Below are 14,251 nucleotides of genomic sequence, written 5' to 3' on the forward strand. Positions count from 1 at the left end.
GTTCAGTGAAAAGGGTAGTTGTCCATATACCAATCCTAACAATTTTTATTAGTTTCCTCATTAATCTACCAATAAATATCCAGTAAGATCATGCTAGGAGTGGTAAGAAAAATGGGAGTTAGGCAGATGTTACCTTCCAATCTCTCCTGAACTACCTGATTTTGCTGATATAAGGGAAAGAGTAAAAAAGACTGAATTGCAAACTGTTTTGAGATTATGACATGCAAATAAACTAATTTTTGGAGAAATTACCTTTATACTGTCTTACCTTGCTCTTATTCAACTGGTTAGTTATGAACAAGTGGTACTCAATTTTCTATTGCCACTGTTACATGGTTATTTGTCCCTGTAAGCACATAATTATATATGACATGACAAAAAAAGAAATATTAAGTTTCTGGCTAAATGGTAAAATTGATGATTACAGTAAAAGCAAGTATTATGTAAGCACTAAATAGGCTTCTGGTGCCAACCATTTGCCTTCTGTTAGAACCCAGAAGGAAGGAAAGCAGTGCTAAAATCTCAAAGTCTGGTTTTATGCTTATTTTTGTAAAAACGTCCATTGGCTCTAAAGATGTTCAGGAGCAATAATTTCAAGTCCACAAATGGATTTTTCCCTTTATTTTATACTGAGGGTCTAATGACCTGAATGAAGGTCTTTTTTTAAAAATTTATTTTATTTTATTTATTTATTTTTGGCTGTGCTGGGTCTTTGTTGTGGTGCACGGGCTTCTCACTGCAGTGGCCTCTCTTGTTGCGGAGCACAGGCTCCAGGCACGTGGGCTTGAGTAGTTGTGGCACACGGGCTCCAGAGCACAGGCCCAGCAGCTGCAGCACATGGGCTCTGTTGCTCTGCGGCATGTGGGATCCTCCCGGACCAGGGCTCGAACCTGTGTCCCCTGCATTGGCAGGTGGATTCCTAACCCTTGGGCCACCAGGGAAGTCCCCTGAATGAAGGTCTCAATGAAACTAATTTAAGAGAATTTAAATGCTGCTGAAAGCCAAAATGACAATAACAAATCAGAAATCGTGACAGCAAGCTTTCAAGTTTTAGGGTATTTCCTAGAGTTAGTACCAAACCATTTTCCTACAGTGCAAGAAGAATGTTATTACTAGTATTATTAAGAACCACAGATATGTTTTAAGCTATAATGCTAGTGAGTGGCCAGACTATATTATAAACCGAGGCCTGATTCAAAAGCCCACTTGTGTCTTATCAACTGTTGTATAATGTACCACAGTTCATGAAATGATTAAGCGTCATCATGGTTCAAATACATTCAGTGCACTCTTTTTATACTAAGACAAGACAGCCAAAGAGTACAAGGCATTTCAAAATTATTTTCAAATAAGCAAAAGCTGTGACCCCCAAAATAACCTCGTTCAAGCATTATCCAGAATATTATGCCGGGAGAATCTTCTGCATCTGAGGTGACAAAATACGCGGCTGGGCAACAACAAGGAAAAACAGAATTATGAACGGGACCAGCAGCAGCCACCGCACTTCCTCACTCAGCCGTCGCCTCCGTGAAAGCCACCAGTAAACGCTAGCGGCCCACGCATAAGATATTTTATTAGAAAGTTTCAAATATTTCAGTATTTTAAAATAGCACATAATGTATTTTAATTTTTCCACATTTATTAAACCTGGTGATTTTCATTTTAACCAGACAAAGCAGTGTTTTCAGATGACGGCATTACCTGATCTGATAACACCTTCTTCAGATCCATTCTCTAGCCACTGAGATTCACTGTCCAACAAGCGGTTTTTTGATTCACTAAGCGGTTTGATAGGAAAGGGTGGGTTTGAGCCAATACTGAAAGAGGAGCAAATAATTTAGTAAATAGTCTAATGCTCAATTAATAATACTTAATTAATAAGCAGCAAATTAGTATTCCTTCTCCTAAATATGTGAGGGCAACTCATGAGATCTCAGCACTCTGAAAAAGCTCCATCTTCAGGAGAAAATGTGCCCCAACCCCCCGCATTAAATGGCTCTCTAGACCCAAGAATTTGTACTCAGCACTGCCAACGAAAACAATTAGATAAAAGAAAAACAGCTTCAGAGGCCAATCTGAAACATTTTTAACATGTTAATCAAGAGCCGTAAGGTAGCACAAGGACAGGTGAGGATCTATGTCTGTGGCCAGGACAAAAAGATTACCTGTCATTTCCCAAGTTTTCTGCTTTCTACCTCTGCAGTATAGATCTAAGGGGAAAAAATGATTTAGTGATTTAGCGTAGACTTAGTTTTCTAGCTAAGACATCCAGGGAGGGAGGGAATGGAGGAAAAAAAGAAGGAAAAGGGAACTAGTATTGCTGGGGACCCACTATGGGCAGACGCTGTGCTGGGTGCTTTCTATACACCATCGCAATCTTCACAATAACCCCCGAAGGGAGTACAAATCCTCCTCTCATAGAGCTGGCAGCTGAGGCTCAGACAGTTTAAGTAACTTCTTGGAGCTCTGAGGTCCTAGGTTCTAAGGCCTATGTTCTTCCAAAATTAATCCGCTAGCTTGGAATTTATAATCCCTCCTCCCCCACAACTTATTTCTGTAGTCAGTAAGTTTCAAGTGTTTCACTTTGACAGAAGCATCTCTATCTCCTTTAAAATTTCATTTAAAATGAACTATTTCTCTGAATTTATGAATCAGTGTGCTCGCCATACAAACTCTCAGAAAATATCCTCTAAGACGAAGAAGAAAAATTTTGTATTTATATTTTTGAATCCTCATTAATATCATTTTCACGCTGCAGTTAAAATCTGTTTATCAAAATAAAATGGTGAATAGTACAATGACTAACTTCTTTGAAAATGTAACTGATATAAACCAACATAATCAAATCTTGAAAGAGTCTTCGTTTCTAGGAAGAGGCAGCGCAGGTAGGGTAGCCGTGCTTCCTACCCTGCCAGACGCGTCCAGTGACATGAGACTGTCCTGCTTCAACTACTAACAGCAAGCGTTCACTTTATTACTCTCAAAAGTGTTCTGGTTTGAATGATAAAAAAATATGGTTATCCTGAGCATATCAGCTATATCCACATTTTAACCCTCAGTTAAAAAAACTGAATAGAATTTCTCTTTATCTGTGCTGGCTTGCTACGTCACTACTGTATTTATCTATGTATCACACACACACACACACAGTTTGCTCTATAATGAATTCTGAAAAACGTAATGACAAGAAGCGCACCTTCTGGTATTTTCACTGTGGTTTGAAACAGATGCTTGTTCTGGATCCGTCCCCACAAGACGAGTCGGAAAACTGCAGCCATCACCCTGACTACATAAGAAAAATATCAGTAATAATTTAATCATGTCCAGTTCAATCTAAGTGGTCAATTTAACACCTATTTTCCAGAGGCATGGTATAAAATGATCACAACTTGTCATTTCAGAGAATCATTTCTAAGATTTCTAATTTAGACGGTTATTAGACTCCACTGAGGAAGTAAGTCTTTTTCTTTTATAATTTACATATAGTTAAAAATAGTATCTTCCATGACTATTAAAATGATCATGTCTATTAAAGTTATGATAAACATACATATTCAAATATTTGGGTAACTGACCTGCTTATCACAATCATTTAAAGATATCATAAATGCTCAAACTGAAATTCAAGATGTAAGTTCCACATATTTATCTATTCAAAAACGTTCATTAAACGAAAATATACTGGATGTTCTGAGTACCATTTGAAGTGCTAGGGAGATACCACTGAACAAAAGAAAAGAAAATCTCTGGCTTCAAGAAGTTCACAACTTAAAAAAAAGTACAGCTATGCCTTCTACATTCTAAAAACATCAAAACTGTGTACCGCAGGGAATTCCATTTCCAGCCAAGATGGATTAACCGGTATATTTGACCTCCTGTTGAACAGTACATACAACAACTCTTTTCAAAACAGGCAGCACAGAACTGTGGTGTCTGAAAGAAGAGAAACCAACCAAGGAGTTGCAGCTTCTGCCAGAACTTGAGCACCAACAGGGGGATGTGCAGAGCAAGGTGGTCTCACTGAATTAAGGTGACAGAGATGGGAGTTTCGAGAAGACGAGGAGGTTTGCTTCTATCGGACAGAGCTGAGGAAGAGGGATATGTGCAGAGAAAGGGCTACAGAAATCTGCACAGGGTTTTACTTGAGTCTTCTGATGAATACTAAGCCACACATGTGAATCTGGGAAAAGAACAACTGGGGAGTGTAAGCTGAACAATTCAGAGCCTGCCCAGCACTGAAAGCCATTTGCATTCGACCTGCCAGAGCAGAGAGACCTCACTGAACATGTGGATACGGCAGAGACCGCAGCAGGCTCTCACCTTTGCTGTAGGACTAAACTTGCCCTAGAGAAAATGCTACTTTACACCCAATCACAGGTTTAAGCAAGCATCAGGAGGACTAAGCTGAAACAGAAGTCGGCCAAAACAAAATTCAACATCCTTTAAAGGGAGACCAAATTTAAACACTCAGAATTCAAAATGTCCACCATCCAATCAAAAATTACCAGCCTAAAAAGCAGGAGAATGTGATCACAACCGGAAGAAAATAAAGTCAACAGAAAAGATTTAGAAACGACCGTGACCACTTGAAACAGAGACGCTAAACCAGTGACTATAAATATGTCCATGAATTAACTGGTGAAAGTGGATATAAAGAGAAATGAAATGTAAGATATAAAAAAGAACCAAATTGAACTTCTGGAGCTGAAAAATAGAATCTCTGAAATAAGAAATTCACTGGATGAGCTTAACAGTAGACAATACAGAAGAAAAGATAAGTGAACTCACAGACGTAACAACAGAAACAATCCAATTTGAAGCAAAGAGAAAAAAGATGGAGGGGGAGAAGGGAGGGACAACAGCAATGACCGGTGGGTCACGACATATATTTAAGAGAACTGAAAAGCTAGTGGGGGAAGGGCACAGGAAGAGGGAAGCAGACAGAAAAAACAATTGAAAATTATTTCAAAATTATTCAGATTGGACTTCCCTGGTGGCCCAGTGGTTAAGAATCCTCCTGCCAGTGCAGGGGACACAGGTTAGAGCCGTGATCCGGGAAGATCCCACATGCCATGGGAGCAACTAAGCCCATGCGCCACAACTACTGAGCCTGCGCTCTGGAGCCCGCAAGCCACAACTAGTGAGCCCGTGTGCCACAACTACTGCAAGCCGTGTGCCTAGAGCCTGTGCTCCGCAACAAAGAGAAGCCACTAAATGAGAAGCCCGCACACAGCAACAAAGAGTAGCCCCTGCTCGCTGCAACTAGAGAAGGCCTGCGCACAGCAACGAAGACCCAATGCAGCCAAATGAATGAATAAATAAATGAATAAATAAATAATTCAGATTTGATGAAAACTACAAGTTCATAGATCCAAGAAGCCTAATGAACTCCAAAGAGGATAAACACAAGGCAAACCATACTAAGGAACATCATCATCAGACTACTTAAAACCAGTGATAAAGATAAAATCTTAAAAGTAGCCACAGGGGAAAAAAAAGACATAGTAATTTACAAGCATACCTCGTTTTATTGTGTTTCATTTTACTGTGCTTTGCAGATACTGTGATTTTTATAAATTAAAGGTTTGAGGCAACCCTACATTGAGCAAGTCTATCGGTGCCATTTTCCCAGCAGCATTTGCTCACTTTGCGTCTCTGTGTCACATTTTGGCAATTCTCACAATACTTCAAACCCTCCACCAGCAAAAAGATTACGACTTGCTGAAGGCTCAGATAACGATTAGCAGTTTTTAGCAATAAAGTATTTTTAAATCAAAGTATGTACATTGTTTTTTGTTAGACATAATGCTATTGAACAATTAACAGTCTATGGTTATAGACTGTTATATGCACTGGGAAACCAAAAAATTCGTATGACTCACTTTACTATGATATTTGCTTTACTGCGGTGGTCTGGAACCAAACCTGCAATAATCTCGAGGTGTGCCTGTACAAACAGTGGAATAAAGATAAGAGAGAGGCTGATTTATTGACACAAACAACACAAGCCAGATGATAATGGAACAACATCTTCAAAGAAGGGGAACAAAAAACAAAGACAAAAAACCCAACTGCCAACATTGAAATTTCTGTTTAAAGAAAATAACCTTAAAAAATAATAGTCTATGTTCCAACCAGTCGGAGTGGAAACACCTGAATATAAGAGACAACAGATAAAGCGCACAGAGGAGACTGGCGCACTTGAAGATGAAACTCAGGAAAAAGACTGAACAGAAGGTGAGCAGCACCAGTGAGCCGTGGCGGAACCTCCTGAGGAGCCACAGACGTGTAGCTGGGGTCCCTACAGGGACCAGGGGAGGGAGGCGGCAGAAGAAATGCTTGAACAGACAGTGGTTAAAAGGACTTTCCAAATCTGATGAACGTTTAAAAATTACAGATCCAAGGAGCTCAACAATCCTAAGCACGAGAATCATGAAGAAAACGACACCAGGCATGTCATAATCAAATTGCAAGAAACTAGTGAAAAACAAAATCTTAAAAGCAGCCAGAGAAAAATGTCATATTACACAAATAACAATAAACATAATATCCACAAACTTCTCATCAGAAACAATGCAAGCAGCACCTACAATTCCACAATTCTACAACCAAGCAAAACGTCTTTCAAAAATGGAGGCAAGGGCTTCCCTGGTGGCACAGTGGTTGAGAGTCCGCCTGCCGATGCAGGGGACACGGGTTCCTGCCCCGGTCCGGGAAGATCCCACATGCCGTGGAGCGGCTGGACCCGTGAGCCATGGCCGCTGAGCCTGCGCTCCGCAACGGGAGAGGCCACAGCAGTGAGAGGCCCACGTACCAAAAAAAAAAAAAAAAAAAAAAAATGAAGGCAATTGGGAATTCCCTGGCCGTCCAGTGGTTAGGACTTTGAACTTTCACTGCTGGGGCCTGGTTCAAGCTCTGGTCAGGGAACTAAGATCCCATGTGGCGTGGCCCAAAAAAAAAAAAAAAAAAAAAAAAAAGGAAGAATGCAAATATGTCATTTTCAGACAAAATGACAAGCAACACAGTTCTTTGTTAAGGGAAAAAAGGAAAAAACCCACAACACTTACAAATATGGTACTTGAATTTCAAATACTTTTTCCTTCTCTATAATGACTTTTGGTATATACATGGCCTAGGATGGCTGAGAATTTGAGAGAAAAGGAAATTATGAATCATCTTGAGCATATATTCTCATTTAAATTTAAATGCAGGTAAAAACTGCATTATGTGTTGGGTCTTCTTTGATTTAAGACACAACAGAATACATAACCTGTACTGGAAATCTTTGAAGATATGGCTAATAAATATAAATTCTTATGATTCTTTACTTCACAAACTTATTTTCATTTTGAAAGAAAAAGAGTGATTCTTATTTTCTATGAATCATCTTTTTTTTCTCATTCAAATATATGCCTAAACTCTCCTTCACCCTTATAAAAAACATGAAAAATAAAATATTTCATGTGATCAAGATATTCTGAGTTTTCATTCTTAAGGCTCATAATGTCATAATATACTATATTCTCTGAATCATTTAATCAGAGAGACAATCACCGGTTCCATAATTCCTGAGACGTGCATTTTATAAACTACCTTGAAAATATTGGAAGTAGCCAATATTTCTTTTCATCACCAAAGACTTGTCTCCAATTTTTACTGCATCCAAGCGAGAAACCGTTTCCATCAGGTCCATATGAAAATGTGGGTGCACGGAATGATTCTGTTACAGATATATATTACAAAAAAGAAGAGTTAACCTATTCGAAAATTATAGGAGGGAAGGAAAGTACCAATTTTTTTTCTTTTTCAACTTTTTTGGGAAAAAATATAACCTCTTGAATATTTCATCACCCTTATAAAATGAAAATGTCAAAATAATTATGTGATATTAAGGAAAATCGACTGCATAATGTGCAATACACCTTAGCCTTTTTCTTTCTTTTTTTTTTTTAAAAGATATTCTATCTCTTGCAACTTCACTCATTCATTATGTATCAACTTCCTACTACGTGCCTATGGCAAAGCACCAGGTTTTGGGATCCCAAGGTAAAGTAGATGAAATTCTGACCAAAGAACCCACAGTCTAACAAAAGTCTGTCAGAATGATAGTGTGATAGAGATACATGCGGGGTGGTGGCCAAGGGAGGTGAAATATGCAGGAGGTGACGCCTGAGCTCGATCCTGAGCTATGAATAATAACAAGTGAGGAAGCTGATGGGGGCCAGAACCTAGGATCTCTGTTTAAAGAAAGAATGCATTGCGGAATGTTTTATAAGCTATGGATAAGAAGGAGCCAGGGAGAGACGGATTGGGAAAGGTTGATGACACAGAAAAGTGAAGTAAGAACTGATGGAAAGATGGATTGGGAAAGGTTGATGACACAGAAAAGTGAAGTAAAAACTGATGGAAAGATGGATTGGAAAAGGTTGATGACACAGAAAAGTGAAGTAAAAACTGAAGGAAAGATGGATTGGAAAAGGTTGATGACACAGAAAAGTGAAGTAAAAACTGATGGAAGAAAGTTCTAGAAGAAATGGGATGGCCTTTAGAAAAGTTCTAAAGATTAGATAGATACCAGATAGAGATAGATACCAGAAAAGACATCGTGTCCGCAGAAGTTAGAAAGAGGGTGACAGTGATGGGTTTGAAAGTAGGAATGTTTGTGTGAGGTTATAAAGGTGAGACGATAAGAATTTACTTGTGACAACTTCTAATTTTTCTATGAAGTGTTCACAAAATAGGTAAGGAAAATAGGGAGGATGATGAAAGTCTGGAATACCTATTGTGGGTAATAAGGTGGCAAACCTGATCAGAAACACGTGACATTACTGCCAAATAGAGCTGAGGGTCTAAGTGAGGTCTGAGGCTTTGAATCTGTAGTTGTGACCACCTCTGTGGGAGCGAGACGGCCTTCACCAGCTCTCTCCAGCCCCATCGCACTGGGAGAAGGACGCATCGCTGGAAGAACCTGGGTCAGGGACTAGCAAAGGCGTTATGGGAGAAGAGGCACTTAGGGGCGTGTGTAATGCGAGGGTGCTGCTGGGAGCTTGGGGGCATTTATTATAGGATCTAGAATGGAAAAGGGTGAGAAACAAAACCAGAAGGGAAAGGAACGTGGGAGAAAAGTGGTGGAGTGTGGAGGACTCAGTAAGCCAAAAAGGGCGTACACTGGAACACGGAAAGGGAGAGCTGAACGGATAAAGACTGTGGTCAGAGAATGGAAACTTCAAGGTGAAAATGTGAGGCCTCTTCAGTTTCAAGTGATGAAAGGTTCAGTGTTTGGGTACAGGAATGACTGGCTATCAGGATCAAAGAGACCAACCAGCCTTTCTGGGGTGACAGCAGCAGTTTGAATGTATTAATAGAAACTCTGTAACATGAGAAATGATTCAAGGTAGGGCGGTGACAGCTATGAGGAAGGTACAAGTGATGCCCCAAAGGACATCTGGAAGCAGCAGTGGAGAGCTGGGTAACACCAGGGTGTGTGGGGAGTGGTGTGTTAGGGGAAGGTTTTTCAAAGTGTGGGTTTAAACATCTGAATAGGCTGTAAAATCGATTCAGTGCTTTGAAACCAGCATTTCTTTTTAAAGAACTAGAACAGAAAATGTTAGAGTATATTGGACAGAGTAGACATTAATGATGTTTTACGAAGATTTTGCTTATTCTACTTACATAATTTTATAAATGTATGTGCATGCACTAGGTAGTGATATAAAATGATGCATTTCTTACCGTAGTCACTGGTAAAAACGTTTGAAAAAGATTGTTTTTAAGAGAACAATGTGTTTCCCAGGAAGCACTCACCTCTCAGACACCTACAGGGTTTGGGTGGGAAACAAATGAAGCAGGGTGGGAACCGAGGCCAATTAAATGCTTGTGGCCACCGAAGCAGTCAGCCACTACTGAGCTCCTACCGAATGACACCAGGTGGGAAAATAGGGCCACCAGAGTCGTCAGTTTTGAAAAGAAGAAATCTCCTTTTCTGTGAGAAATCTCTCAGTGTCCAGCTGCTTGGGCGGTCTGAAGAGCTAGGCTTTGCATGTGGGCTGCCTTCTATGACCTCGGGTTAAAGGTGAAGAGATGACAGGATATTCTGTGACGATGATAAATTAATTGACATGAGGAAGCTTATTCACATGGAAAGGGATGAAAGCATGGGAAGTGGAGGAGAAGCAACAGCAGAGTGAGCTGGGAAAGGCGGGGTACCGCACCCTTACCCTGGAAGCCGTCATATTTTACAGGACTCCAAAGACACGAGATTAAAGTGATCCAAATATAAAAGTACCTAAGAATCTCCCTACAACGTCTGCATCTTTCTATGTTAAAATATGTCCAACTCTCCTTTAGACAGCAGGGAGTGTTTAACTTTCTTTGGAAACACTGTGACAGATCCCCATTTTGTTAGCCAATACCTCAATATTCCAGTTATGGCTGGTGTTGCTGTTTACATGCCAATGGTTTAGTCTGAGCGCCACACCACTGTTGTTTAAGAAGTGTGTGTCAGGCTTCCCTGGTGGCGCAGTGGTTGAGAGTCCGCCAGCCGATGCAGGGGACACGGGTTCGTGCCCCGGTCTGGGAAGATTCCACATGCCGCAGAGCGGCTGGGCCCGTGAGCCATGGCCGCTGAGCCTGCGCGTCCGGAGCCTGTGCTCCACAACGGGAGAGGCCACAGCAGTGAGAGGCCCGTGTACCATACAAAAAAAAAAAAAAAAAAAAAAAAAAAAAAGTGTGTGTCCAATTATTGGAATACCTTACTGAATTCTTCCCCAATATTTTCATTTTAAAAAAATAAGCAAAAAAGGGACATAAGTGCTAACATTAGTGATACAACAAATGCAGGAAACAGCTTTTATTAAAATTTATAAAATATAGTCAGTTCTCTACTTTTATATACAACACACTACTGAAAAATTATAGAGAAGTCAATCTTACTTCCTCAACCTTCTCAAAATTATGAACCTTTACATTTATTAAACAGCCACTGTTCCTATCCAGTCCAAGTTAATTTTAATACAAAATTATTTTATCTTTATCATCTTTTGTCCTTCTCTAGATTTCATGTTCATCTGTGCCCATTTTCCTAAATAATTATGCTTTATTTTAACCTACTTACCTATGGTTGTTCTGTTTTTTCCAACTAGCCAGCAGTGGTAGCTGAGAAGTGACAATACGCTGATGAAGAACATTGTCGACACAAAGAATAGAAAAAGTATGTGGAATTTTGCACGTGTATCTGAGAGTTCATTCTGAGGAAAGAAAAAAGAAGACTTACTTTTCAGAATAGTCAACCTCCAAAATATACTCTTACAAATTTGGTTCTTCCTGAAGATTGCTGAATTCGCCAAAAAATTACCAGATATGAGAAGTAATAAAATAAATTAGGTAATACATCCAAAACAACATTTCCCAAAGCAGAGAACTGGTATTATCAGAGGGGCTTGCTTACATAACATGTCAGAAAGAGTCACTTTAAAAACCGCTCTTGGGCGTCCCTGGTGGCGCAGTGGTTGAGAGTCTGCCTGCCGATGCAGGGGACACGGGTTCGTGCCCCGGTCCAGGAAGATCCCACATGCCATGGGGTGGCTGGGCCCGTGAGCCATGGCCTCTGAGCCTGTGCGTCCGGAGCCTGTGCTCCGCAACGGGAGAGGCCACAACAGTGAGAGGCCCGTGTACCCCACACACACACACAAAAAAGTAAAAAACCGCTCTTAAATTTTAGCAATATTATGTATGACTGATTCACTTTGTTATAAAGCAGAAACTAACACACCATTGTAAAGCAATTATACCCCAATAAAGATGTTAAAAAAATTAAAAAAAAAATTTTAGCAATAGTTTCAGTAATAAAATAAAAAGATGGACATTTTTACCCAACGTTTTTCTTTTGTACTTTATACACATATTCAAGCTTTCCCCAACATCCAGGATACACGAGGGTTTTCTCCATCTACGCTACTATTTGCTTGTTTTAATTATATAACCAGAAACTAATTGTGATAAATTTATTTTTGGATTTCCCTAGTCTCTGTCTTCGGAACACCACTGCACACAGTCATCCCTTCAGCTGCTTCCATTCCTACCTCTTTAATCCTTTCTCCTTTCCTACAGAGCCTGTTTTGGTAATTACCGATTTTGGTATGTCAATTTGCCACGAGGCACTAGTGAACGAAAACAGCTTCTGTTACCCATTCTAATGGCTAGATTCATTTCAACAGAAGCAAAGTGTTAACCCAGAAGAAGTCAGTCTCTAGCATGAGGATTAGAAGGAAGCCTTTACGCATTCGCTCTCACGACAAAGCCGCACAGCCAACCACAGCCTCACACAACAAGAGCTGCTCCTGCTTGATTTAAACACTGTTTACAGGCTAACAGGACGGTTTTTAGCATTAGGTGATTCTGACATCTATCTTCTCCTCTTCTCTTCCAGAGTAGCCGCAATACCTTTTAAATACATCAAGTGATTCTTCTATCTCCCCATCTTGTGAAACAAATGAGTACTATACATACTCACTATCAATGTCACAAAAAAGATGGCAAGAATATCATGGCAATGATGTATTTTTTTTTAAATTTATTTAATTTATTTATTTTTGGCTGCGTTGGGTCTTCGTTGCTGCGTGCGGGCTTTCTCTAGTTGTGGAGAGCAGGGGCTACTCTTCGTTGTGGTGCGCGGGCTTCTCATTGCAGTGGCTTCTCTTGTTGCAGAGCACGGGCTGTAGGCGTGTGGGCTTCCGTAGTTGCGGCACATGCGCTCAGTAGTTGTGGCTCGCGGGCTCCAGAGTGCAGGCTCAGTAGTTGTGGCACACGGGCTTAGTTGCTCCGTGGCACGTGGGATCTTCCCAGACCAGTGCTCGAACCCGTGTCCCCTGCATTGGCAGGTGGATTCTCAACCACTGCGCCACCAGGGAGGCCTGCAATGATGTATTTTACCTTTGGACAACTCTCTGTAGATTTCCTGTGGCAAAGCTTGTATAAATAGAGACAACGCATTAAGAAACCACTTTTTCTACAAAATTATCCTGCGCACTATTGTTATAAACCTTTCATGTTTGGAAGGACCACTAAGACGTGGCTCTCTAAAGGCCATCAACGACGTTTCCTCAAAAACCACAAAAGAACATTCCGCTCTCCAAGCACTAAGTTTAGGGTACACTTTACACACCTTTCCACAAAGTTTTTAAAACAGAGATTTGTATCTAGGAAAGCATAAAATTGATTTTTTTAGCAAACAGCTTTTTAAAAGCTTCGGATGAGTAGTTTCTAAAAGCTAGATCTAATAATTTCTCACCTGCCTCAATGGTACTGCAGTAGCCTTCCAAGGGGTGCCGTCTCCTCCCCTCCGGTCTACTTTCCACAAAGCAGCCAGAGGGACCCTTTATAAGGCCGATGGCGTTACCCCCTGCTCCCCATTCCACGGCCCTTGCAACGCCCGCAGAGACCCTGCATCCCTGGCCGCCTCCTGGACCCGTTCCCCCTGCTCATCTAGGCCAGCCTTGCCAGCGGCCTGGCATGGTGCTCCTCTGGGCCTTTACGCTAAAGGTCAGATGTCTCCTCTGTTTGAAACACTCTTCTCTCAGGTATCCACTAAGTCCCGTCAAGTCTTCGCTCAGCTTTCTTACTGAGGCCTACCACAATCACGCTTAAAAAACTTCAGATGTAATTGACATATAATGTTATTTTAGTTCCAGGAGTTCAACATAATGATTCCATATATGTCTAAATGGCAAAATGATCACTACAGTAAGTCTAGTTAACATCCATCACCACACAGAGTCACAAAACCTTTTTTCTTGTGAGGAGATCTTTCAAGACCTACCCTTAGACACTTTCAAATATACTTATTAGCCACAGTCACCATGTCGTACATTACAGCCCCAGGCTTATTCTGCCACCTTCTCCCACTTCGCCCATCCCCCACCCCATACCTCTGACAACCACCAAAATGTTCTTTGTATCTATGGGTTTTTTTTTTTTATTCCACATAAAAGTTAGATAATATGGTATTTGTTTTTCTCTGTCTGACTTTATTCCCTTATGATAATGCCCTCAAGGTCCATCTGAGTTGTCAAAAACGGCAAGATTTCCTTCTTGTTCTATGGCAGAATTTATACCATTTATGCAACGGTATAAATTCCGTTGCATATTTATACCACAATTTCTTCATCCACCAATGTAAACTTAAGAGTGTTTTCATGTCTTGGCTGTCATAAACAATGCTGCAATGAACACAGGGATGCAGATATCTTTTTGA

The 14,251-nt window shown here is 40.6% G+C and overlaps 1 protein-coding gene across 2 annotated transcripts in view; it reads right to left on the minus strand.

Annotated features, from left to right (window-relative positions):
* Positions 1-266: 266 nt before the first annotated feature.
* Positions 267-14,251, minus strand: part of ZDHHC20 (zDHHC palmitoyltransferase 20) — a 68,203-nt gene continuing 54,218 nt past the window's right edge. Inside the window, exons 8-12 of one of the 2 annotated variants that reach the window (XM_082859176.1) lie at positions 11,114-11,246; positions 7,594-7,720; positions 3,197-3,286; positions 1,702-1,817; positions 267-346 (exon numbers count right to left, since the gene is read on the minus strand). In XM_082859176.1, the coding sequence (XP_082715302.1) occupies positions 309-346; positions 1,702-1,817; positions 3,197-3,286; positions 7,594-7,720; positions 11,114-11,246 (504 nt within the window). In that variant the 3' untranslated portion in view covers positions 267-308. Of the gene's footprint in view, positions 347-1,701; positions 1,818-2,165; positions 2,211-3,196; positions 3,287-7,593; positions 7,721-11,113; positions 11,247-14,251 lie in introns of those variants that run through there. The other variant, XM_082859177.1, reaches the window with a different exon arrangement.

The sequence above is a fragment of the Leucopleurus acutus genome (genome assembly GCF_964270905.1).
Source record: "Leucopleurus acutus genome assembly, chromosome: 18".
NCBI lineage: Eukaryota > Metazoa > Chordata > Mammalia > Artiodactyla > Delphinidae > Leucopleurus > Leucopleurus acutus.